At 43.1% G+C, this 25,665-nt stretch overlaps 1 protein-coding gene across 3 annotated transcripts in view; it reads left to right on the top strand.

Moving 5' to 3' along the window:
• VAV3 (vav guanine nucleotide exchange factor 3) overlaps positions 1-25,665 on the top strand; it is a 283,108-nt gene that overhangs the window by 43,266 nt on the left and 214,177 nt on the right. For all 3 annotated transcript variants that reach the window (XM_090048785.1, XM_090048783.1, XM_090048784.1), the window contains exon 2: positions 15,428-15,544. In XM_090048785.1, coding sequence (XP_089904911.1) covers positions 15,428-15,544 — 117 coding nt within the window. The remainder of the gene's footprint in view (positions 1-15,427; positions 15,545-25,665) is intronic.

Below are 25,665 nucleotides of genomic sequence, written 5' to 3' on the forward strand. Positions count from 1 at the left end.
GGCACAGGGAGGGACAGCCACAGGAATAGATAGGCAGGGGAGCAAGGGGACAGGGTCTGACCCTTCATTCCCCTGTTGCTCCTTTCCCCACAGCAGCCAGAGGGATGCATTTAAGGTGACCTTTCTCTATTTAGATTATATATGTGGAAAAATATAACAAATTTATAATTTTCTATTTATAGAGTCTAATTATTGGGGATTGCCTAACTTTTAAAGTTGTCTTGCATTTGGGTAAATACATTACTTAACTATTTTTTTTTCAAAGGGAACAGCATGAATCTGGAAAACGCTGAGTTAAATGAAACACTTTATCTCTCTCCTAATGGTTTTTGGTAGTGTAAAAGTGTTATAGCCTAGACCATCCAGAAATTATGAGAGGCAGGGATTTCTTAGGGTGATATCTTTTATTGACCCAGCTATGTAGTTGAGCTGAGCATAGCTGAGTTGACTTAGCCCCTATGCCCCCAAGACCCAATCATGTAGTACCATAGAATCAAAGGACTAGAAGAGGTTATTGGGCTCAAATGAGCTCAACAAGGTGCTTGTCCTCTTGAACACCTGCAAGGATGGTGACTGCACCACCTCTGCTGGGAGTGTGTTCCAGATTCTAGTTTTCCTTATGTCCAGCTTAATTTTTTCCTCAATTTGCTTGTGCCCATTGGTCCTCATCCTGCCAAGGGGTGCCTTCCTGAAGAGCTGCTCCCCTAGATCTTGGTGTTCACCCATGACATACTAAGTGATGACATACTAAGTTTCATAGATGTTAGGGTTGGAAGGGCCCTCACTAGGTCATTGAGTCTGACCCCCTGCCTGGAGCAGGAAAGAGCACTGGGGTCAGACAGCCCCAGTTAGGTGCTTGTCCAGTCTCCTCTTGAAGACCCCCAGGCTAGAGGAGAGCATCACCTTCCTTGGAAGCCCCTTCCAGATTCTGGCAACCTGTACTGCGAAGAAATTCTTTCTAATGTCCAACCTAAATCTGCTCTCTGTCAATTTATGGCCATTGTTCCTAGTTTCATAGTTTCTAGGGTCAGAAGGGACCTGAGTAGATCATCTAGTCTGACCCCGTGCCATGGCAGGAAAGATTACTGGGGTCAAACGACCCCAGCAACTTGTTCATCCAACCTCCTCTTAAAGACCCCCAGGGTAGGAGCCAGCACCACTTCTCTTGGAAGTTGGTTCCAGATCCTAGCCACCCTGACCGTGAAGTAGCACCTCCTGATATCTAGTCTAAATCTTCCCTCTACCAGCTTGTGACCATTATTCCTGGTCACTCCTGGCAATGCTCGGGAGAACAGGGACTTCCCCAGTGCCTGCTGATCCCCCCTGACTAGTTTGTAACAGGCCACTAGATCCCCCCTCAGCCTTCTCTTGTGGAGGCTGAACAGGTTCAGGTCCTGTAGCCTCTCCTCATAAGGCCTGCCCTGCTGCCCCCGATCACGCGAATGGCCCTCCTCTGAACCCTCTCCATGTTGTCCACATCCCTCTTGAAGTGCGGTGCCCAGAACGGGACACAGTACTTCAGCTGTAGCCTGACCAGTGCCGCATAGAGGGGGAGGATCACCTCCTTGGACCTGCTTGAGATGCATCTGTGGATGCATGACAAAGTACAGCTGGCCTTCCTGACTGCATCCCCACACTGGCGGCCCATGTTCATCTTGGAGTCAATGATGACTCCGAGATCCTTTTCTGCCTCTGTACTGACAAGAAGGGAGTTCCCCAACCTGTAGGTATGGTGCCGGTTCTTCCTCTGGCAGTGAATGGTGTTAAATCCCATCCTATTCTCATCCGCCCACCCTTGTAACCTGTCTAGGTCCAATTGTAGCCTGTTCCTCCCTTCTAGCATGCCCACATCCCCCCACATCTTAGTGTCATCAGCAAATTTGAACAGGGTGCTTTTTACCCCCTCGTCCAAGTCACTGATGAAGATGTTGAACAGTGCGGGCCCAAGGACCGAGCCCTGTGGGACCCCACTGCCCACATCCCTCTGAAAATGACCCATCCACCACCACTCTCTGGGTGCGGCCCTCCATCCAGTTGGTGACCCAATTGACTGTGTGGGTGTCGACACCACAGTCCCCCAGTTTCTTAATGAGAACAGGGTGAGAGACAGTGTCGAAGGCCTTCCGAAAGTCCAGGAAGACTATGTCCACTGCTACCCCTGCATCTGTCCTAGTTACTCTAGGGGTTGTCCTAGTAAATACAGCATCTCCTATTCCCTGCTGCCCTCCCATGATGAATTTATAGGCAGCCACAAGATCACCTCTCAGCCTTCTCTTGAGAAGGCTGAAGAGATCTGGGTTCCTCAGTCTCTCCTCGTAGGGCCTTGTCTGCAAGCCTCTGATACGAGTGGCCTTCCTCTGAACCACAGTTCTCCTCTTGAAATGCAGCACCCAAAACTGGACATAGTATTCCAGCTGTGGCCGGGACCAGTGTTGCATAGAGGGGAACCATCACCTTCCTGGACCTGTTCGCCATGCATCTGCTAATGCATAATAAAGTGTGGTTAGCCTTGTTGATCACTTAGTCACAGTGACGACTCAAGTTCATCTTGGGGTCGACTGTGACTCCAAGATCCCTTTCTGCTGCTGAGACAGTCATCCCCCAGCCTGTAATTGTGTTGGTGCGTCTTTTTGCTCAGGTGGAGCACTTTGCACTTGTCTTTGTTGAACTGCATCCTATTTCATTCTGCCCATTTTTCCAACCTGTCCAGATCCACCTGGATTCGTTCCCTACCCTCTGGTGTGTTCACTTTACTCCATAATTTGGTATAGTCTGCAAACTTGGACAGGGTGCTCTCCATGCCCTCATCTAAATCACTGATTAAGATGTTGGATAGTGCTTGTCCAAGGACTGAGCCTTGTGGGACTCCACTGCCCACATCTTTCCAGGTCAATATCGACTCATCCATCACCACTCTTTGGGTGCGACACCTAAGCCAATTTGCCACCCACCTGACCATGTAATCATCTACATCACAGCCTGTCAGTTTATTTATGAGAACAGAATGAAATACCATATCGAAGGCCTTCTTAAAATCTAGGTAGATGACATTTACCTTGACTCCTGCATCTAAGCATTTTGTGACATGGTCATAAAAAGAAACGAGGTTAGTCAGGCAGGATCTACCTGCAGTGAATCCGTGCTGATTTCCTTTCAGCATTATTTCCCCTGCTGGCCTCCCACAAATGAGTTCCTTAAGTTTTTTTCTAGAGTTTTCCCAAGGATAGAGGTGAGACTAACCGGCCTGTAGTTTCCTGGTTCCTCTCTCCTCCCCTTCTTGAAAATAGGGACCGCGTTGGCCCTTTTCCTGACTGGAGCATCGTGAGTGCTTGAACAGCCATGCCAGTGGCTCTGCTAATTCCTTCAGCACCCTTGGATGAAGTTCATCTAGGCTTGTTGATCTGAACACATCCAGCCCCTCCAAGTGCCCCTTCACTAAGTCTGTGCTAACAGTTTGTGGGCTGGTGCCCCTCCTGGGTCTATCTATTATCCAATTGGGAAATTTGTCTTGCTCTGTTTCTAGAAATACAGATGCAAAGAACTCATTGAAGAGCTCAGCTTTGTCCCCCCCGTCTATGTCACCAGTTGCCCTAGTTTGCCCTGTAGGGGTCCTATGCTACCTAGCACCTTCCTTTTGCTCCCTATATACCTGAAGAAGGACTTTTTGTTGTCCTTAATTTTTGTCACTAGCCTAAGTTCTAATTCTGCTTTGGCCTTCCTGATTTCCTGCAAGTGCGAGCCAGGGAGGTATACTCCTTTTTGATATCTACCCCCTGTTTCCATAGCTTGTATACCTTTTTCTTTGCCCTTAGGCTTTCTTAGACTTCCCTGTTCAGCCAAGAGGGCTTCTTGGCCCCTTTGCTCACTTTTATGTGCAATGGGATTGTCTCCTTCTGCGCCTGTAGAATCACTCCCCTGAGGAATGACCACCCTTCACTAACTAATCTCCTGAGTGCACTGAAGGTAGCCGTTCTGAAGTCTAGCACTTCAGTACTGCTGGTTTACCCACCCTTTGCTGGATAGTGAATTCAATCAATTGATGGTCACTATCTCCTAGGTTACCTTGTACCTGCAGATTCCCCACCAGGTCATCCCCTGTAGCTAACACCAAATCCAGCAAGGCGGATTATATACCTCCTGCGTTAGGTGGAGGTTAAGACCCTATGTGAGTAGTTAGATTTGGCTGACTGCTCCTTTCAGCAGATGTCAGGGTAGTTTAGGTCACCCTTGACAACATATCTCTCAACTGTACGGCCTCTGAGAGCTGTCTGGGGAATTCCAGGTTTAGTTCATTCTCCCGGTGTGGCCATCTATAGTAGATCCCCACTACCAAGTCCCTTCCCCCCTGCCCCCTTACATCCTGACCCACAGTACCTCAGTTTTGCCCTCCTCTGATCCCATCTTGATTATAGAGGATGTATATTCTTCCTTAACATAGAGAGCAACATCCCCCACCCTCCTTTTTTCCCCACTCTATCCCATCTGTACAACCTGTAACCCTCAATGCTTGCTGCCCAATTGTGAGTAGGGTCCCACTGGATTTTGGTTAGTCCAACCAGGTTGAAGTTGTTGCTTGCAAGCAGGAGTGCCAGTTCCTCCTGCTTCTTCCCCGTGCTTCTAGCATTAGTGTTGAGATATTTAGGCCCCCCAGTGGGTGCCCTTGGTACCCTCCTGTCCTGATGTCTATTGGGTCCCTTAGTGCTTACCTGGGCTGATCCAGTGCATTGCTTGTGGCTCTCTGATCCTAGGTTCTCCTTATCCTCTGCTTCCCTGTCCCCCGACAAACCTAGTTTAAAGCCCTTTGGAGGAGATCAGCCAACCTGCTCTCCTTCAAACCTCTCAACCTGTAAGAGAACAGACTTTCACCTTTAGAGGAGAGATGAAGAGCATCTCGTCCCAGGATGCTTCTCTCATGGAAGTGTGGCTATCAAGTCACTTCTCAGTCTTCTCTTGCTCAGACTGAACAGATCCAGTTCCTGGAGTCTCTCCTCATAGGGCCTATCTTCCAGGCCCCTAATCATATGGGTGGCCCTTCTTTGTACCTTCTTGAGCTTATCCACATCCTTCTTGAAGTGCGGTGCCCAGAACTAAACACAGTACTCCAGCTGTGGCCTCACCAATGTCTATTGGCAATACATTGCGTGATGCACGCCAGAGTTCTATTTGTCCTGCTTGTGGCTTCATTATACTGTTGGCTCATGTTCATTTTCTGGTTGATTACCCCACAGCTTATACTCAGACTTGAACACTGAAGCCAGGAGAACACCAAGAGCCCCCATCACCTTGGCTCCTGGCACTTGCACACCCAGCTGGGAGCCCTACAATCTGAGGATTGGGTATAACCCCATGGATCTGGACCCTGATACGCACTAAGCCAAGAACCCTGACACCCCTCTGAATCAGACACGGCCACATGGACCCCTCATTTCAAAGGCCAGACCCAAGCACCCCAGTGACCTGGAACTCAGCATGGACCCAACCACTGAGCAGGAGCTGGTGAGGGTGAGGGTGGTTGGCCTCTGGCAAGTGTAGAGGTGGTAGGGGAGAGACTTAGGACTGGGCCACACAGCACCTGCATCCACTCCAGTTGCCGATTCTGGTGATAGTTCTGGCGCTGATCAACCAGAGCCCTCTGCCTGGATAGATACAGCTCTATCTCATGTTACACGGCTGGGAGAACAACCCAGGCACTGAGGGAAATGCAACCCCCCCAGGGAGGCTGGGTGATGGCTGTGTGTGGGTGGCATCTATGGATGAGGATGCCACAATGGCCCGAAGCCCTCTGCGCAAGGCTTTTTTAGTCGAAGCCTACTGGACCCAACCCCTCCTCCCCTTTTGTGACCTCTACAGGCCATCCCCTCAGAACCTATAACCAGGCTGTTGTGGTGGAAGACCATGAAAGTGGACTAGACAGGGTGGAAGGCAGTGAAACACCCCAGCCCTAACTGCTTAAAGCACAGATCCCAGGTTGCTAATTTCTTATTTTTTTCATTCAGCACTTGGTAGATCACCCCCTCCTCCCCCCCCACTTCCCTCCCTCCTGTCCTTGTTTGCAGACCAGAGGTACCCAGCCCCCAGCCCTGGGCATTTTACAGCCCATCAGTCAGCATGTGAAAGGATAAATCTGTCATAGTCACACTGCCCTATTTATCTTTCAGGGTCATCCTCAGTTATTGAAAGTAGCTGACCACTTTTCCGGCTCTATCCTGAGTATTGGCACAACCCCTCCCCTTCCACCCCCAAGCACCTAGATGTTCCACCCCCCCCACCTCAGCAAGGATCATGGGTGCCCCATCCTTCCTTCCCTCTCCACTGTCCCAAGCTCCAGGGTGACTCACTGCCTTGGAGTCACTGTGGGGATCCTAAAATTCAGACCCAGTCATAGTGGTGACTAGTGGCAAATGGGACCATGCATCCCTTTCCCCCATCCCCTTTTTTGATTTGTGGAAAAAGACTAAAAATGTTTGTTTAACTCTGTGGGTAAAGATACTAAATAGACTCTGTAAAGAACAGACAACCTCTACTTGGATCTTCGGCAGTTAAGTACATTTTCTGAGGAATATCTTTAAAGATTATATACATGGAGGAAATGCAAGGGTTTTTTGTTTTTAAATTTTAGCTTTCATTTTATTGGAGACCTGGTGTAGAGAAATCTCTTCCCCACAGGCAGCTATCAAGTGCTGTCTATGCTTTTTGTGGTTAATTATCTGCTGCTATTCAGTGCTCACTGGAAATTTTTTTTTGTGTGTTTCCTTGTCAGTGCACATCAGGTTATGCCATGTTGAATGAGTGTCAAAGAAATGCTGCTTTTTGTGGCAAGTGACGAATGCTGCAGGTAGAAAACAACATGCTTTTCCTTTACAGTTGGATAGCGTAAACCATGTTGATTACTCTTTTAGTCATTATTAGTCAATTATTTGATGCTGTGTTGGCCCTCATTTAGCGATGTCACCAAAGACATCTGCTTTCCTAAGTCAAGGAGAAGCAGTGCAAACTGTTTTTTCCCCATTTGAATAAATGCTTTTAAAATCAAGTTTCCTGCAGAGTGAGCATGTCAGGCAAATTCCAGTTTTCATAAGAGTAAGGGCTTCCCACAGAGTCCTGGATATATTCCCACCACCCCACCAGTCAGGTTGATGTGTCTGCATATCAGTTGTAGTACTTGGCTGTTGGTTGTAGTTCTTGAAATGCTTAGAGAATCTTAGAGAGAGAGAGACTTTAGAAAAGAGATGCAGTGGCTGTTAAAATCAGTAGATTACAGGACTGAAAAATTCAACAAAATTAACCTATATTAAACATTTCACCACTATTTTAGTGCTGAAAGTGTTGAATAAATACAGTAATAGACCTTTTATGAGACTCTTCCATGCATACGGTTTCTATTAACACTATAATAAGAATCATCTTTTCATCCTGGTGAGCTTTAAAAATTGAGATGCGATATGGCAAGTGTCTTTGGAACTGGAATGACTGTATAAGACTGTTGCTAGGCTGCTTTGTGTCAGCACACTGTGAATGCAGTTGAATGAAATGCTTTAATTAAACTTTTGTAAACCTCGTGTATCTGAGATTATGTCAAAGGAGCTGTTAAGTTATTGGAATGTGATATCAGTGTGGTTAATTCATTGATCATTTTTCATCTGTTTGATTTGATGGAAAACAAATGGCCTTTTATCCCATCTGTTTCAAATTGTAGTCCACATGAAGACTAAACTGTAAGATTGAGGGTTCTTTGTGCCCATTAGGTGTACAGTAAAGCATGGGAAGCATGAAGTCACACTGCAGCAGAAGGTTTGCTCAAGGTCATCTGTAGTTCACTGCTTCTTTTATGACCACCCACCTCAGCAGGGGTTGGAGGGGGGAGGGTTGCAGAGCCATGATTCTACCTTCTCTATGCTGCTGAGCATTCCCATGAGACTGGAACAGGACAGCAATTCTGCTTGAACGTTACATGTGCTTCATGATGATCAAGGTGCCCTTCACCTTTCTCCACAGCATTCCTGTATAGAAGCTGGGCAGAATTTGGCTGTTAACACTTTACAGTTAGGTCATTATTAATTGGAATAAGAGACAATAGGGTTGGAGGGCAGATGGGTGAGCCGGGGCAGACAGCATCTCTGACTCCGAATCAGGGTTGGACCTGCTGCAACAACCTCTTCCACCCCCCCATCTTCTCCCCCCCGCTTTGTACTAGAATCGAATATGGGGGACTTTTCGTTGGTTTTGAGTAAATATAGTATACTGGAGAGAGAACAAGGTATTACAGGATCAGAGCAATATACAGCATATCATTGGTTTCAGGTCCTCTTTCTCCATGCTTAAGAAGCAACTAGATCTGTCCCCAGGCAGAATTTTGGGCTTTCCCAGATATTATGTTTATGGCCCGATTTAAAGTGTTAATTGCACCATAAACTGCAGCATGGCATGCATTCAGCTAGTTTCTGGCTCTTTTGTTGCCTGATTATTGGTAGGGGCCAGAACAATCTCAGGTCTAGAATCAGACCTGGTATTGTCTGGGACTGGTGCCAACAATCACCTGCAGTTCTGCAGCAGTGCAGTTAGGATCTGAGGAATTTTATGCTCTACCCCAAATATTGCATGTCCTGTCATGCAAGTCTGATGTAGCAAAACATATGATTTGGGGGACGGGGCATAAACTTCAGAGCCCACTCACGCCATTATTTTAACATCTGCCAGAGGCCTTAAATATATCATAGAAATCATAGAAAATTCGGGTTGGAAGGGACCTCAGTCATCTAGTCCAATCCCCCTGCTCAAAGCAGGACCAGCCCCAACTAGATCATCCTAGCCAAAGCTTTGTCTAGCCAGGTCTTGAAAACCTCCAAGGATGGAGATTCCGCTGCCCCTCTGGATAACCTGTTCCAGTGTTTTACTAACCATCCCAGTGAGAATTTTTTTCCTAATATCTAACCTAAACTTCTCTTGCTGCAACTTGAGACCATTGCTCCTTGTTTTGTCATCTGCCACCACTGAGAACAGTCTAGTTCCATCCTCTTTTGAACCCCCCTTCTGGTAGTTGAAGGCTGCTATTAACTCCCACTCCGTCTTCTCTAGACTGAATAAGCTCAGTTCCCTCAGCGTGTCCTCATAAGTCATGTGCCTCAGCTCCCAAACCATTTTTCTTGCCCTCTGCTGGACTCTCTCCAGTGTGTCCACATCCCTTCTGTAGTGGGTGGTCCAAAACTGAACACGGTATTCCAGATGTGGCCTCAACAGTGCTGAATAGAAGGGAATAATCACTTCCCTTTACCTACTTGCAACACACATACCAATGTAGCTCAGTATGCCATTAGTCTTCTTGGCAACAAGGGCACACTGCTGGCTCATAGTCAGCTTATTGTTCACTGTAACCCCCAGGTTCTTTTCTTCAGAGCTGCTGCCCAGCCAGTCAGCCCCCAGCCTGTATTGGTGCCTGGGACTGTTCTGGCTTAAGTGCAGGACTTTACATTTGTCCTTGTTGAACTTCATGAGATTCCTTTTGTCCCAGTCACTCTGAATCCTAGCCCTACCCTCCGGCGTATCTAGTACTCCCCCCAGTTTGGTGTCATCTGCAAACTCTGAGGGTGAACTTTATGCTATCTTCCAGGTTGTTGAAGAAGACATTGAACAAAACCAGCCCTAGGACCAACCCCTGGAGTACTTGATACTAGCTGCCAACTAGACACCGAGCCATTGATTACTACCCTCGGAAACCAATGCTCCAGCCAGTTTTCTATCCACCTTACAGTCCATTTGTCCAGCCCGTACTCCCTTAGCTTGTCTGTAAGAACGTTGTGGAAGACCATATTGGAAGCCTTGCTAAAATCAGAGAGCCAGTTGCCTCATCGTAGAAGGCAACCAGGTTGGTCAGGCATGACTTGTTCCTGGTGAATCCCAGCTGACTGTTCCTAATTACCTTCTTCTCCTCCCAGTGCTTAGCAATGGATTCTTGGAGGAGAAAAAGGTGATTAGGAAGAGTCACCATGGATTCCCCCAAGGCAAGTCATGCCTGACCAACCTGATTGCCTTCTATCTTTTTTGGACCTGTATTTACCTTCTCCCTTTTCCTATCCTCTTTCCATTTCTATTGGGGTAGATCCTGAATTTTAAGTTTTTTATTGTGTTTATATAAACAATGTTTTTTCCCTTTCTGGTGTTTTGGGCAAAGAATAAACATTATAAGAGCCAAATATTTGAAACTACAGGAGGCCTTTTTTGGATAAACATTCATTATCTGATGCAGGTGATCCCAAAATGCTCACTTCTGGCTTCTAATACTTATTACCTCTCGTCTCTCAAGAAATATGTCACAGACTATGTAACAGACATGCTCCCATCTTCTGGCACTGCCCCTTCACTCTTCAGGAATATCAGAAGCTTAAAAATATGAAGTAATTTTCCATGTATAGAACTAATTATTGGAGGATTATGTTTAATGCACCCCCTGTACTACTCCAGGGGGCTAGGCAGTGTGTGTGGTGGTGGGGGGGGGGGGGTGGGGGCTCAAGCAGCTTGCCCCCTGTTTGTTTCTGCCCTCCTTGCCTGCCCCCCAGCTTGATTTCCCAGCCTCCTTCCCTCTCTGTTCCCCCTCCTACCCTCTTTCACTCCCTCCTCAGTCTCTGTCTCTCCCTGTTAAATGGGGGGAAAGAGATCTTATTTTAGGATTGTGGAAATATGGTACTTTTTTTTTTTTTTTAAAGTAGTTTTCAGATTACATTGAAGTTGCTACTATGGTTAGTTTAAACAGCTCAGAGAAAAATCTTCGAATTGGTTAGAAAGAGAACAATTCAATAGTATCAATATTAAATATGAAGTCTTACTTGCTAAGTGTGCCTTAGACTAAACGGGTGTTTTAATGATACTGTCAAGGAGGCCTGTTATTTTAAAGGAATTGCTTTGCTTTCTGTAACTAATGATGTGATTCCTTTTCAGGTAGAGGCAGGCTTGACAAATGGTGACATGCTTAATTCTTGGTTTCATGTTTTTGCAAGAGAGTTAATAGAAATGCTGTGTTGTTACAATGCTATAGGATATTAGATTATTATAATAATGTCAGACTTGGTACCCAATAATTACCCTTTACTAGTATACTTACATTAAATATTGTATACTTAAAAGAAAAGAATAATCCTGTTAAGAACATTATAAAGAATTTTGCTTATAATTTCCACTACTAATGGTACTTAACATATACTTCAAAATTGAATGCAGTCAAATGAGTATGATTATTTAATACCATTTTATTTGCATTTTCTGTCTAATTCTGTGGAATTCAGTCCTTATAATCCAGAAAACATCACAAGAGTGTTACGCAGGGTGCTAATATCACAGCATTCCCTTTAAAATTTGTCTTTACTAGCTGTTCTATTTTCTGCAGAAGGTCTTTTACTTTTAAATGCTGGAGATGAATTAGGAATATCTTTTTGATGAGGTGTCTTTTAGAATGGAAGCGTGGCTCTTAATGTATATTTAATTCCGTTTTTGGAGATCACGTAAAACTTACTGTTTCAAATACAGCTGTTTTAAACTTAGCATCTGCAACCTAAATCCATGTTCTTAGAAATACTTTCTTAAAATGGGAATATAAACAAAGTGACTCAACCTTTATATATAGATTTGGTATGACATTAGCAACTGCTGTCTTCCTGTTGCACATAGCCTAAACAATGTTTTACCCCGAAACCCACCTAGTATCAACATACTGTGTGCATTAGCTCTCTCCTTTCACCTGAGATTGTTCTTAGATGGCTACCTGACTTACGCTTTCATCTTCAGATGACATTATGAGGGAGTATCCCTAGATCTGCAGAAAAGATTTTGAGACAATAAATAGGGATAAAAATGAAGTAGATGGGACGGGGCTCAGCTAAAGCTTATCTTCTGATTTCACTAAAAGTTTTCAAACCCTTTGAGCAATCAGGATCAAATCATAGGTTCATAACATCTCCCCTCTCTTCTTTCATCAGTTCATTTTAAAGCCATTTGTTTAACTGAGCTTCAGTCAGTGACAGGGTCTGCTAGTGTAAAGAGGTTAATTAAAAATATATACTTTTCACTATTTCAAAAAATGAAATATTCCACCCAGCCAATCTTTAATGAGGCATAAGTCAGTGGGTATGACTACTTTGTCATAAAAGTAGTTTAAAAATAGTGCATACTTTACAGCCACCAGATGCGTTCAATAACTTAAAAAGCTATGAGAATAAAGTATTAGATTTCTTTATTGGTTACCTTTGTGTGAATTGTCTGAAGTCATAGACTTTACTTTTCAATGCAACCCCAAAACACTTTCCTTCATATACTATAGGATCAAATACTATAGTTATGTGATGTGGGGGAGGAAGAATAAGTTAATCCTCTTCACATAGCAGGATAAAGCCGCTTTTATTTAATTGCATCTCCCTTTACACTGTGTGTTGCTTTGAAAAGCGTAAGTTTCCTGAGGCAAATAACATACCATGGTTTCTGTAAACCAGACATGACTTCTTTTGTTTTGTTTTTTTTGCCTCCCTCAGAAGCATTAGTTGCTGCCTGCAGCCAAATTTGGGGTTTTAGACTGGGTTCTGCCTATGTTTCTTCTGGGACTGAAACCTAGAGCTTCCTAGATATGGGAGGGGTGGGGTCTTGCTTCTCTGCTTAAGAGTCGGACAGTTTGTTATATTTAGGATCAGGAAGGAGTTTTACCCTATGGTCAGATTGGTATGGACTGTGGATAGGGATAATCCTTCCTCACGCAGGGGGTTGGACTAGATGAAGAAGGTACTGGGTGATGTGGGGCTCTGCAAGACATGCTAGGAAATCTGGTCGTCACACTAGACAACAAAGCTAACCTATTTAACAACTTCTTTGTCTCCATTTTCCTGAGCAGGGACCAGATCAGCCCTCCCACCGGGACCCCCTCTGGCCCCAGGGGAGGCGCACCTAGGCCAAGGGTCATTGAGGATCTAGTCAGTGAACTTCTGGAGGGACTGGATGTATTTAAAACAGCTGGTCCAGATGATCTCCACCCCAGAGTGCTGAGAGAATTAACTGAGGTCATTGTGGGACCCCTGGCTCGGCTTTACGAGCACGTGTGGTGCTCTGATGTGGTGCCAGAGGACTGGAAGAGGGCCAACGTGGTTCCCATCTTCAAAGAATGGAGGAAGGAGGGCCCGGGGAACTATAGGCCAGTTAGTCTTACCTTGATCCTGGATAAGCTTTTTGAGAGAATTATCTTGGCGCATGTCCATGAGGGGCCAGCGGGGGAGATTATGCTTAGGGGCAACGGACATGGGTTCATTAGAGGCAGGTCCTGTCAGACCAACCTGGTGGTCTTCTATGACAAGGTCACAAAATCCTTAGATGCAGGGGTAGCAGTAAGCTTAGTCTTTCTGGACTTTTGGAAGGCCTTCGACACTGTCTCTCATCCCATTCTCATTAAAAACCTGGGGGACTGTGGTGTTGACACCTACACAGTCAATTGGGTCGCTAACTGGCTGGAGGGCTGAACCCAGAGAGTGGTGGTGGATGGATCATTTTTGACATGGAGGGATATGGGCAGTGGCATCCCCCAGGGTTCAGTCCTTGGGCCCACGCTGTTCAACATCTTCATCAGTGACTTAGACAAGGGTGTAAAAAGCATCCTGTTCAAATTTGCTGATGACACTAAGATGTGGGGGGATGTGGGCATGCTAGACGGGAGGAATAGGCTGCAATCAGACCTAGACAGGTTACAGGGGTGGGCGGATGAGAACAGAATGGGTTTCAACACTGACAAGTCCAAGGTGATGCACTTGGGGAGGAAGAACCAGCAGCATACCTACAGGCTGGGGAACTCCCTTCTCATCAGTACAGAGGCAGAAAAGGATCTTGGAGTCGTCATTGATGCCATGGTGAACATGGGCCGGCAGTGTGGGAATGCAGTCAGGAAGGCCAACCATACCTTGTCATGCAACCACAGATGCATCTCAAGCAGGTCCAAGGAGGTGATCCTCCCCCTCTATGCAACACTGGTCAGGCTGCAGCTGGAGTACTGCGTCTAGTCCTGGATGCCATGCTTCAAGAGGGATGTGGACAACATGGAGAGGGTCCAGAGGAGGGCCACTCGCATGATCAGGGGGCAGCAGGGCAGACCCTATGAGGAGAGGCTACGGGACCTGAACCTGTTCAGCCTCCATAAGAGAAGGCTGAGGGGGGATCTAGTGGTCTGTTACAAAATTGTCAGAGGGGACCAGCAGGCTTTGGGGGAGTCCCTGTTCCCCCGAGCACTACCAGGAATGACTAGAAATAATGGTCACAAGCTGGCAGAAGCTAGATTCAGACTAAACATCAGGGTGGCTAGGATCTGGAACAAACTTCCAAGAGAAGTGGTGCTGGCTCCTACCCTGGGGGATCTTTAAGAGGAGGCTAGATGTACACCTTGCTGGGGTCATTTGACCCCAGTATTTTTTCCTGCCAAGGCAGGGGGTCGGACGTAATAATCTGCTCAGGTCCCTTCTGACCCTACAAACTATGAAACCTTTGAGGGTCCCTTTCAGTTCTGCTTTTCTGTGATTCTAAGAGTCCACTACCACCCAATGATCTTGAAGAGGGTGTCTGTGCGTGCAAACATTCGCATGTGTGCATCCCTGTGTGTAGGTATTGAAGCTGTAGACGGACAGTCCAGTATGTATATGGAGACTAATGGAGTTTTGGAAGTGAGCTTTCTACTCTCAGGCATCAATGCACCTCCGCAACAAATATAATTGAGAAGCAAAAAAATTCAGTAGGCAGAGCTGTGTTCAATGCAAATAAAGACTGATCCATACCTAAAGATCGATATGGTTCTATGCAACTTATTTTCTACTTGATAAATTGTGAATTGGTTTTCCATTATGCAAAAGCTACTGTAAAATCATAATTGCATAATCCCTCTAGGTATTATCATGGTCCATATTGACATTATGTAGTTGTGATATCTTTAATGTATTAATACATTGCATAGATGTACAATAAATCTCTGCAACTAGGCTTGTAACTGTTTTTAGCAAAAATACCTAAGTGTGCAAATTGACTTTTTTCTAAATTAGATAATGAGCTCTTTTGTGGTAATCTTTGTTTTAGTATCGGAAGTGTTTGGTCCATTATTATAGGCTAGTGATCTATGTTTGCCTTTATTTTTAAAGGAAAACCATTTATAAATTTGACATATTACCCTTTCTCTTTGGAAACATAAAATGAACTGAAGCAAATTAGGCATAACCAAATTCCTTTGCTTAGACTTCAGCTATCACGGTTTAGTCTGAAAGATTTTTTGTGGCTGAATTAAAAACCAGTTGAAAATCATAATTTAATGGCAATGCTAACGGTTTTTAATTATATAGATATGCTACTGTTAAAATAAGGATGAACATCCAAAGTATACCACAGTGTTAACTGCAAACTTACAGTGCTTTTTTCCCTCCTCTAGTTTCTCTGCTTGAAGAATATAAGGACCTTCCTTTCAGCATGCTGTGAGATATTTGGGATGAAGAAAAGTGAACTTTTTGAAGCATTTGATTTATTTGATGTGCGAGACTTCGGAAAGGTAATCTTCCTTTAAGTTACTTTCTAACTAGCACGTATGTCCTGATGTTTGAGGCGCAAAGGCACCCTTATAGACAGTTGTGACCAAATGAAGGGGCTTCAGTAGAAGAAGATAGGGACTAGAAGAACACCAAGAATAGATGGTTAATGTATAGGACATAAGAGATGGAAAATGAGAGTTGGGAGGTGGAAGAACAAAAACTTGATTCAAGAAAGGGACAGGGTAGAGAATGGGTGGTCATGGATAGAAAGGAGAGGAGGCAAATGGGGGATATGGAAAACTTAGTGTGGTTGAGTGGGTGGAAAAGGGATGCTAGAGGTTGCAGGCCTGTCTAGTTTGGAAATGTGGGCATTTCTCACAACAAAGTGCCATGATCCAGCTTTCTGGCTTGGATCCCAGAAGCAGTATAGCTATGTTAGCATGCCAATGCAGCTATACAGCTTTGGGTATGGAGTCTGAATTGTTCAGAGCTAACTTGCACCTTGTAAACAAACCATACTTGATACCTTTCTTTTGTTTTAAATAATTTTAAGATTTAAATCCCTCAACTCCCATCTTGTTAACTAGTGAGAAGTTTTCTAAGTGCCATGTTTTTTACTGCTGTGAAACTGAGATGCAAATGTTGGTTGGTTATTGTTTACTTTTAAATGATAAACACCTGCATACTGTCGTCTGTAAACCTATGATTAGTTACTCTGTGTGCAAAAGCTGACTTGTTCTAGGGCATTGTTCACAGCCTCCTACATACTTGTCTAAGCTTTGTCATTTCTAGCATTTATTCAGCATATTTTTGGTTTCCCCTTTGAGTCACAGTGCAACATTCTCCTATATCGTTAGAAAAGAGCCTAAAATTATCTGAATTATCATGCTAGTAGTATTATATTGTCATGCCAGTAGTATTAAAAGTATTCCAAACTCAAAAAAAAAAAAGTCTCAAATATAAGTTCATGTCTAACATCTGGAGAGACCCTATTTCCATTAACTACGCATATGCTGAACTCTCTAGAATCAGTCCACATCTTACTTGTGTTAAGGCCCCTTTACTCAGACAAAATGATGTAAAAGGACCATAGTGTAAATGACAAATAGGCTGCCTGATCTTGATGGCTAAATATTTTAGTAGATATTGTTTATCATAATACCCAACTACGTTTGATTTCTTGTGCGGTTTTCAAATCCTATATGTATAAAGATTGACAAAACAAGAAATTTTATCTGTCCCTTAATTCTTTTGTGATTTTTTTTTTTCCATACTGAAATAATTAAGAAATGATGCTGTATTCAATGTTTTCTTTCCTCTTAGAACTTTGTCATTATTTATCATAATGATCAACACATGCTAGGAATACAGCTTAGAAACACAGCACATAATGTGATTTTGTGTCTCTGCTAATTTTGCCCATATCAGTGTCAAGGTGCCTGAAAAATCAGTAATTCCTTTTGTGTATGCATGTAAACATAGTTTCCCTGATCTTGATCTGTTTCTTAGGGTTTGAGTCAGTTCTGCCTGTTACCCAAACATTTTCCAAGAAAGGTAAGATTGCAGTGACAAATTTGAAAGACAGATGCAGGTGGGATTTCTTAATGAAACCAACTCTGAACAATAACAGCTGTTTGTGCAGAGACAATGCTGCTAAGTTGAATTATTAAGTTGGTGCAGCCATTGCAATGTCTATGTATGCTGGGCATCCTTTCAACTGTAAAATCACTCTGCAGTTTATCTGTCTCCACTGCATGCTTGAATGAAAACTTGGCATACATGACTGGAAGTTGCTGTCTGCTCTCTCTATTGGTGGATAAGGTTGACTGGTGTTTTAACTAAGCTCAGTAAATGCTTGGGGACATAATCAGTGCCCTGAAGCAGATGGTGAATTTGAGACTATTATGAAAGTGAAGTGCTAGAAAAAAATCACATATAGAGAAGTGTCATTGCTCTGAAATGTTGAAGTTGACAGTTGATCAGCTTAGTGACACCACATTCACACAACTATGTAAGGGATGGCATAGTAGTATGGGGTTTCAAGTCCAAGTTAAAACTAACAAAACATGTTTATTGTTTTGAAAATGTCTCTAGTGGTTAGTTGCAAGGAGAAGGAAGTCATCCATCTAGTTTGCTTTCTAAGAAGAGTAATTTGAATACGTTCCCAATCCTGTTGTTTTTACTTTCACGGACTCTTGGTGAATTCGCTGGCCGTTAAGCATGTCCTAAGGACTGCAAGATTAAAGTTGCTGAATTTTTCTCTTACCCTTTTAACAAAGGCATTCAGTTATGTTTAAGAGCCATGCCATTAATTATTCTCTCTGCACATGTACATAGTATTAGTTGATGCTGAAGTGAACTATGAGCAGGAAGAGAGAGGAGGATGGCAGGGATATTACTACACTGGATTAAACAGGATCCTTTGCAATATAGATATTTTCTAGACTTCTGGGTAGAGGGATTAACTATTGGAATTGGAAGAATTTCTGAGATCAAAATTGGCCAGCTACTTTTAAGGGGGCAAATTTAGATGTGCTCTTTGTTTACACAGTGCCACATGACCTAACATATTTAGATGATTGAAACGACATAGAGTCACAGAAGGGTTCCATTTTTTCAGCCTGAATTTCCAGATTACTGAATTTGTAAACTTACTGTAATAGAATACAGTATGCTTTTAACTGTAGGTTTCCATGGCCAGAGATGTAACTACTCAGTGTGCCGCCAGTAGTGACAGAGTAGAGCAGTGGCAGGAGGTTTGCTGCTGTGAGGTGGTGGAGTTGTCATATCTTTTTTTTGCCACTGCTGTGTGTTGAGCAGCCATTTAAATGATGGTTTTTGGTTAGTTTTTTTTTAAAAAAAAGGTGACATCTCCCCTTCACAGAAACTAGTCTCTAGCTGCTGCTCCTGCCCCATACACCATTGCTGCTACTCTGCTTTCCCTGGAGCTGGACATCCAGCTGCTAGAGGGAAGATGCAGGGGGGAGGGAGAAAGGAAAGATATAGGAAGGCGAGGTGCCCCCAGCTCCATTTCAGTGTCCCCTGCTAAGGCAGCATCTGGGGCTTATCCTGTTCCTCACCCTTTGTTATGCTACTTTCCATGGCTGCACATTTAAGCAAACAGGTTATTTAGGAGAAAACATGTCTGATGTAAATTAATAGTCCAGTTTAAAGAAAAAGGGGAAAAAAGGAAGAAGACCTGGTAATTAAAATACTCTCAAAATTTGAAGTACTCCAAGAATTTTCAGTTATGCCCTCCTCCCATTTTTTTTGGATTGTGGGGGGGATATGACTTTTTTTTAAAAGAGTGGTTTATTCTGGTAGCTTTGATTTTTGTCATTCTGTGTGTTTCAAGGCTTCCCCCTTCTTAATTTAGAGTAGGCAAAATGCAGCCCGGGGGCCGGATGCGGCTGTCCAGGCCGTTCTATCTGGCCCACAGGGCCCTTAAAAAATTTAGAAAATTAATATTCATCTGCCCTGGGCTGCCTGTCATGCAGCCCTTGATGGCTTGCCAAAACTCAGTAAGCGGCCCTCTGCCCAAAATAATTGCCTGCCCCTGATTTAGGGAGCGGCAGTGCAACTCACAGGTGGCAGATAGTAGGTGTAGCTCTGTGCTGCTTATGCATTCTATTCCCCACCAGCTATAAACTTCAACAGCAGATGTAGCTCTGTGAGGAACAGATTGTATCCAGTCCTATATTTGTATCAGGTTGTAATTACAGTCGCCTTTTAAAAACCATTTGGTGCTTTTTAACACTCTGGTGCAACATTTGTTACAAACTGTTAGGTTTGACAATGAAACAAACATTTGTAACTGGGGGTAAGCCAGATAGTCTTTTCTCATTTTGGTATAGGAGGTTTGGAAGTTTGACTTGAACTTTTAATTTATGTTCTGCTTTGAAGGGGCACTGAAAGGACACTAGCTGTGGGGGGTTATTACTCTCCAAGAACAAAGAGGGAGTAAAGTTTGTTTGGAAAAAATGGGTGATGAGGAGCCAATATGCACACTAGAAAAAGACTGATAAAGAAACAGACTGATTGACACATTTTAGTGCAAATTGCTATATACTCTGCTTTCAGACTTGGGGAGTGTCGGTGGGGGGAGGAGCAGTGCTTTACTTTCAGTTTTGCATGCCTCTGCATTGAGTGCAGTGCATGCACAGAAGAGGCATTGCATTATTTGACCTGGCTTGCCCAACGTCTATATAGATTGCGCACTTCAGCAGGGCTTTTTCATGCTTTTATGTAATAGCTGATTGAATCAACTGTTACATAAAAGCATAAACATCCCTGCTGAAGTGCCTGATCTATACAGACACTGGGTGAGCCAGGTCAAATTAATGCGATGCCTCTTCTGTGGATGCGCTGCTCTTGGTGCAGGGGAACGCCAAGCTGGAAGTAAAACACTGTTTGTTTTTCTTTTCCTCACGTCTGTAAGCAGCAGAATTTAATAGGGAAGAAATATCTTCTACTTCAAATGAGTAGCACGGATTTTCCATCTGTCGTATCTCTCTCTGTCTGTCTTAACTGAACTTGCCTAGGGAGGGGAAAGACTTAAATTACAGGGGGGGAGAAAGGATTTTTGAACTAGCTCTACAAAATTCATTTGTCAAACCTGGAATTCAATGCTACTCTTCCATTTCCACTCACAGCCCCTTTTCTTCTAGCAGATTTCAGTGCCATTGTCTTAACTTGTTGATACAGCATGATCCCCACTCCCACACATGCACACAGTGGTGTCAGGTTGTGTTTTCATTGTGACTGCCATCTCTCAGACTCATTTTTTGCCAACACAGAACTGTTGGATTTTTCTTCTCCACCTGTGTACCAGAATCAATAACTAATATTAATACTTGTGTCTTTGGTTGTGCCAGAATTTTAAGTCTTCATGTGTAGATCTAGAATTTTGCAAAAGAAGCGCAGAGAGTAAGGTGCATCATTACTAAGAACCAGCTTAATTTGCAATTTCGCGGATTTCACGGAAACTGCAAAATCTGTGGCTATCCATTGATTCCCTCAGCACTGTCTGGCTAGAAATGCTGCTACCACTGCCAGGCAGTGGGTTTTCAATTTTGGGTGAAGCAGAAATCAAAGAAGGAGATGCAAGTATACCAGTGGACACCCCGGGATCTACCCCTGAAAGTCCAGTAGCAGCCTTTTCTGTGTCTTGTTTCACAGTGATTGCAGCTGTCCTGCTTTTCCAAAGCAGATTTCAAACTGTTGTAGGATTCATAGGAAAAAGGATGTTTTTTACTACAGACATGTGAATGTGAAGGGCTGATTAAAGGCTCATTGAAGTCAATAGAAAGATTCTGTCTCCAGTAGGGTATGGGGTGAAGCCTTAAGGAAATGAAGCAATGTCTTTACATTTAGCTGACTGGTGATTTGTTAGTCTGTAGGCAGCATAAGGGACTGGAAGCTTGTCATAAGAGCGCTCCTTTCCAAAGTTGATGCATTTCAAATGTAACGCCAGTTTTCTTGACATATTTTAATAGAGTCAGTAAAATATGTAAACTCGGCCTGGAAAGGAGGTATGAGAGAGGAGGTGGCTGTACAACATTTGTGTGTGATGTCAACCAAAGATGCCAAGAGGCATCCAATTTAAATTGCTACCATTTAGTAAACAAGTACCTGCTTGTTAAAAAGTTGCAGTGCAGCTTCCAGCACAGCTGCCTCTTCCCGAAAGCAATGAATACATCAGCAAGGATTATGTTGTAAATGACTGAGTCAGTTGGTGCTAAGGAAATCCTGACTATGAAACAGCATGAACCAGTCCAGCTGAATTATCAGGTTCCAAGTATGCTGGAATTCCATCAAGTATACGTTCAAAAGATTCCAGGAAGAGCAGGCAGATGTGTATGAGTATTAACATCCTTCAGTCTGTGCAACAAAAAATCAGTTATGAAAGCAGTGAAGCTCATAGTGTGGAGCTAAATCCTCAATGCATAGAAATAGTGTGCAGTACAATATAAGTATATGCAGTGAACACTAGAATCTTGTACACAGCTCTTGCATGTGATTTTTTTTTATAGATCCATTTTTCTGTACATGTGTTTTTAAGTAGTGTGAAGAATGTGGAATTACTCCAGAAAGATCTGGGTGTAGCACAGAAGCTTGACAGAACTGTGAAAAAAGACTAAAAGGCTTACTGGATGTAGGCCATCTGTGGATACTGATAGACATAGAAAAAACCCAACAAAACACCATTTTACAGGACGAGGAAGCGCGTTAGTTTGACCCAGCTCCCCAGCATCTGTATAGATTGCATGCTTCAGCAGGGCTTTTGGGCACTTTTATCTAATAGCTGATTCAATGTCAAACTAACACAAGGTGTCTTCTGGGCTGGGTCCCCCCCACACCCCTCACATCTGTAAGCAGCCTATATTAACTTTAAACCACAGTTAAAACAACATATATTTTCCAGGTTCCTGATCATGCCTTTGGGCTGTTTAGGTAGTGCAGTTAATAACAGTACACAGTATCAGCAGTACATTATTTAATAAAATGTGTGGTCTATGCACAGGTTTTATCTCTGTATAACTATTTCAGTTAGGTTTTTTCCCTTCCTTTTTAAAAACAAGGGTTTTTTTGCAATGTTATCTAAGCCAATGCAGTTAAAGTTGTAAAACTTTTAAAGAACAGGTAAAGCCTAAGTAACATACTGAAGACTAAATTTCTACTGCCTAAATTTTGTTATTCCAGGGCTTGATCCTCCTGTGTGCTTTTATTCTCACGGAAGACAATAAAAATACACTGAAAGACCTTTTTAGAGCCTTACCTTACAGGATTAATCATTCAGTGATGAGTAGAAGTAGAAGGGGAATACTGCATGTTGATGACTTAGTTCCTCAGGTGAGGAAATACTGTTATAATGTGTCTAGATTAACAATGCTGGATGAGGTATAGGAAAAGATCAAAGGGATGGGAGAAAACTCTACAAACCCGGCCTAACTTTTCCCTGTTTTGATGCAAAGTATTATTGAGGCTTTGAATAAATCCATTTTGTCCCTGTAGGCCCAAACCAGTTAAGAGTAAAACCAACATTACTTTGATAATATGTATTTTAAGGTGTTTTTGTGTTTCTTTATTTTGTCTACTTCCTTGTCAGTGTATCTTACTTCATAATGAGTTAGAAATTTCAGCTGTAAACACTTCTTGTTATCAGACGCCACAATTTTAAGGAGTAGTCTTTGAAATGGGTATGTATTTAACAAAGAAGAAGTGATCATAGAGTTGATGATTTATGATCTTGTTTCTTGGAGTTGTCTGTTAAATCAGAGTTAGTGTCTGTGGTGGAACAAGGGGAAGAGAGGAAGAGAACAAATGTACAAAATCCTAACTAAAGGCCTGATTTTTTTTTTTTTTTTATTTGGCTAGTTTGAACATAAAAAAGAAGGGCAAAAAACTTGTCATTTTAATTTGAATGGTTTTATATTTTAATAATATTTCTCACAGTACCATGTTAAACATGATAGGAGGGTTGCAACCACTATATTGGGACTTCATATGCTAATACTGAAAGTGGTAAAAGAAGAGAGGCAGGGGACAGATCACTCTGGATAGGCACTGTACAAATGCTTTTCCCCTTACTGTCTGGTCTGTGTCACTGTGAGGTGCAGAATACTGGGTTAGACCCAGCCTGGCATCTGGTCTTAGGTTGCTGACAGGTATTTAAAAGAAGGTATAATGGGATCTGATTCACAATCCCAACAAATGCACTTCCTGCCATGCCACGTGTGTTGCAAGAGGTGTGATTATGAGACCAAACATCAGATCCCAACATGTCATTGATATCAAACATCATGTCATATTGCTAGGGAGAACAATCCATTATGCTTCTGGGTTCTCTCTGCATCTGCAATTGTCACTTGTGTGACTGGGAGCTCCATAACATGGTGTGCCTCCATGCCTCAGCTCCAATCACTGCTGGGCTTCCAGACACAGGGTCACATGGTGGTGCGCCCCCATAGCTGGAACTTCTGATCAGCTGGCGCATGCTCCCATCATCTGAAACACAGGGGAGTGTGCTTCTGGGGCTGGGAGCACTAGTCACATGTTCAGTTAAAGGTGTGATGGGAACTAGCCCCAAAGTTATTATAAATATATTGTGTAATAACTTTGTTACTTATTCCTAGTTGTTTCACACCATTGATCGAATGAATGTGTGGCTAGGTCACTACTTAAGATGTGATTTTTTGGGTTTGAATGATTTCAAGTAGTAGGGCCTGATGAACTTCATCCCAGGGTACTAAAGGAGCTGGCAGAGGAGACCTCAGAGCTCTTGGCTGTGATCTTCATGAAGTTGTGGGAGATGGGGCAAGGCACCAGAGGAGTGGACAAGGGCCAATGTTAAAAAAAAAAAGGTAACAAGGAAGACCCAGGGAACTACACACTGGTTACCCTCACTTCAGTACCTGGGAAGTTACTGAGTATATCGTTAGGAAAGCCATTTGCAAACATCTGGAGGAGGAAAGGCTGATCACAAGCACCAGCATAGATTTATGAAAAACAAATCATATCAAACAAACTTGATCTTCTTTGACATAGTAACTACTTGACTGGATGAAGGGGATGCTCTAGATATAGTGTACCTGGCCTTCAGCAAGCAAAGTCCCATGTGACTCTTCTTGTAAATAAATTGGAGAAATGCAGGCTAGATAAAACTACTGCAAGGTGGATAGATAACTGACTCAGTAGCTGCAAGCAAAGGGTAATTATTAACAGGTATATGTCAAGAATGCTAGGAGGTTTCATGAGGAGTGCCATAGGGGGCTGTTCTGGGCCTTGTGCTGGTTCAATGTGTTTATTAATGATTTGAGTGCTGGCATAGAGAGTTTCTTGAGCAGGTTTGCAGATGACACAAAATTGGGAAAGACTGTGAACATGTTGAAGGATGCGAGTATAATTCAGAGGGATCTCAACAGCTTGGAAATTTGGGCTAGAGCTAACAAGATGAAATTTAATGTGGACACATGCTCTCAGAGCCACTCTAATTAAAGTGCCCTCCACCCTGGAACACATGTATTCCAAAGTTATTCCACCTTTCCTGGCTCTTTCAGTGTTTCCTTGTGCTCATCAGTTTATCATATTTTGTCTTAAACTTTAGCTAATGAGGCCTAACCAGTGCCAAGTAGAGTCACTATAACTTCCTGTGTCTTGCACCTAATGCTTCAACTGTTTCACCGGAAAACTACATTTCACTTTTGTGGAGCTGCATCACGCTGCAGACTCGTATTGAGTCTGTGATCTACGAAGACTTTCAAGTCTTTTCCTGAGTGCTCTCAGAGCTTCTCTAATCAAAGTGCCTTCAGCGTCATGTGTATTCAGCGTCCCATGCTTCAAAATGGTGGCAAGGACACTTTAACTAAAGCTTGTTTGATGCTGAATATACATGATGTGGAGGCTTCTGGAGTGCACTAATTAGCACACTCCAGCAGACTCACAGCAGGCTCAATAAATTAAGCCTAATTAGCACGTATTGGAGCAAAGTTCCATCATGTGTATTTTTCTAGTGCACTATGTTGCCTATTTTAAGAGAACTGAATGTTTTACTATGAGTATTTTAACAATAGTAAAGTACCCTTTTTAAGATATTGCTTGAGGCAGCTGCACATGCTGAACACATTCAGTTAATCATATTCATGTCTATTGAATCGATCATGAGCACTAATCCTTTTATTCTTTAAATGCAAACTCAATACATCTAACACTAACTATTCTCTAGATGCTTGTTTCTGATTAACCTTTTGAAGGTTTTTGTTAACTTGGATTAATAAGTCAATTCCTAAATATTTATACACCTAAAATGTGTTTAAGGTGCAGCACTTCATTTTGATGGCAGATCAGTGACATATGTTCTGACTGGTTTTGCCACTCAGGTCTTGGTTTATCAGGTCTTTTTTTATTGGGAAAAAACCCCTGTTATAGCTCTCTCAAATTGCTGAGAATATTTTAAATAAGAATCTTCATTGTTGACATCATCACAGGTTTTTGAACCCTGCTAGTGAGTCCTTAGTCAGGAGGCGAAATGCTGAAAGTTTCTGAGGCCACCAGGACTTACATAAGGTGGACTCTTTTTTTTCATTTAAATTTAGCCACTAAAAATGACCTTCTGTCTGCAGAGCCAGAATTAATGGAAAAC

The sequence above is a fragment of the Crocodylus siamensis genome, chromosome 5 (assembly GCF_052110815.1).
Source record: "Crocodylus siamensis isolate JL-2025a chromosome 5, ASM5211081v1, whole genome shotgun sequence".
Taxonomy (NCBI): Eukaryota; Metazoa; Chordata; order Crocodylia; family Crocodylidae; genus Crocodylus; species Crocodylus siamensis.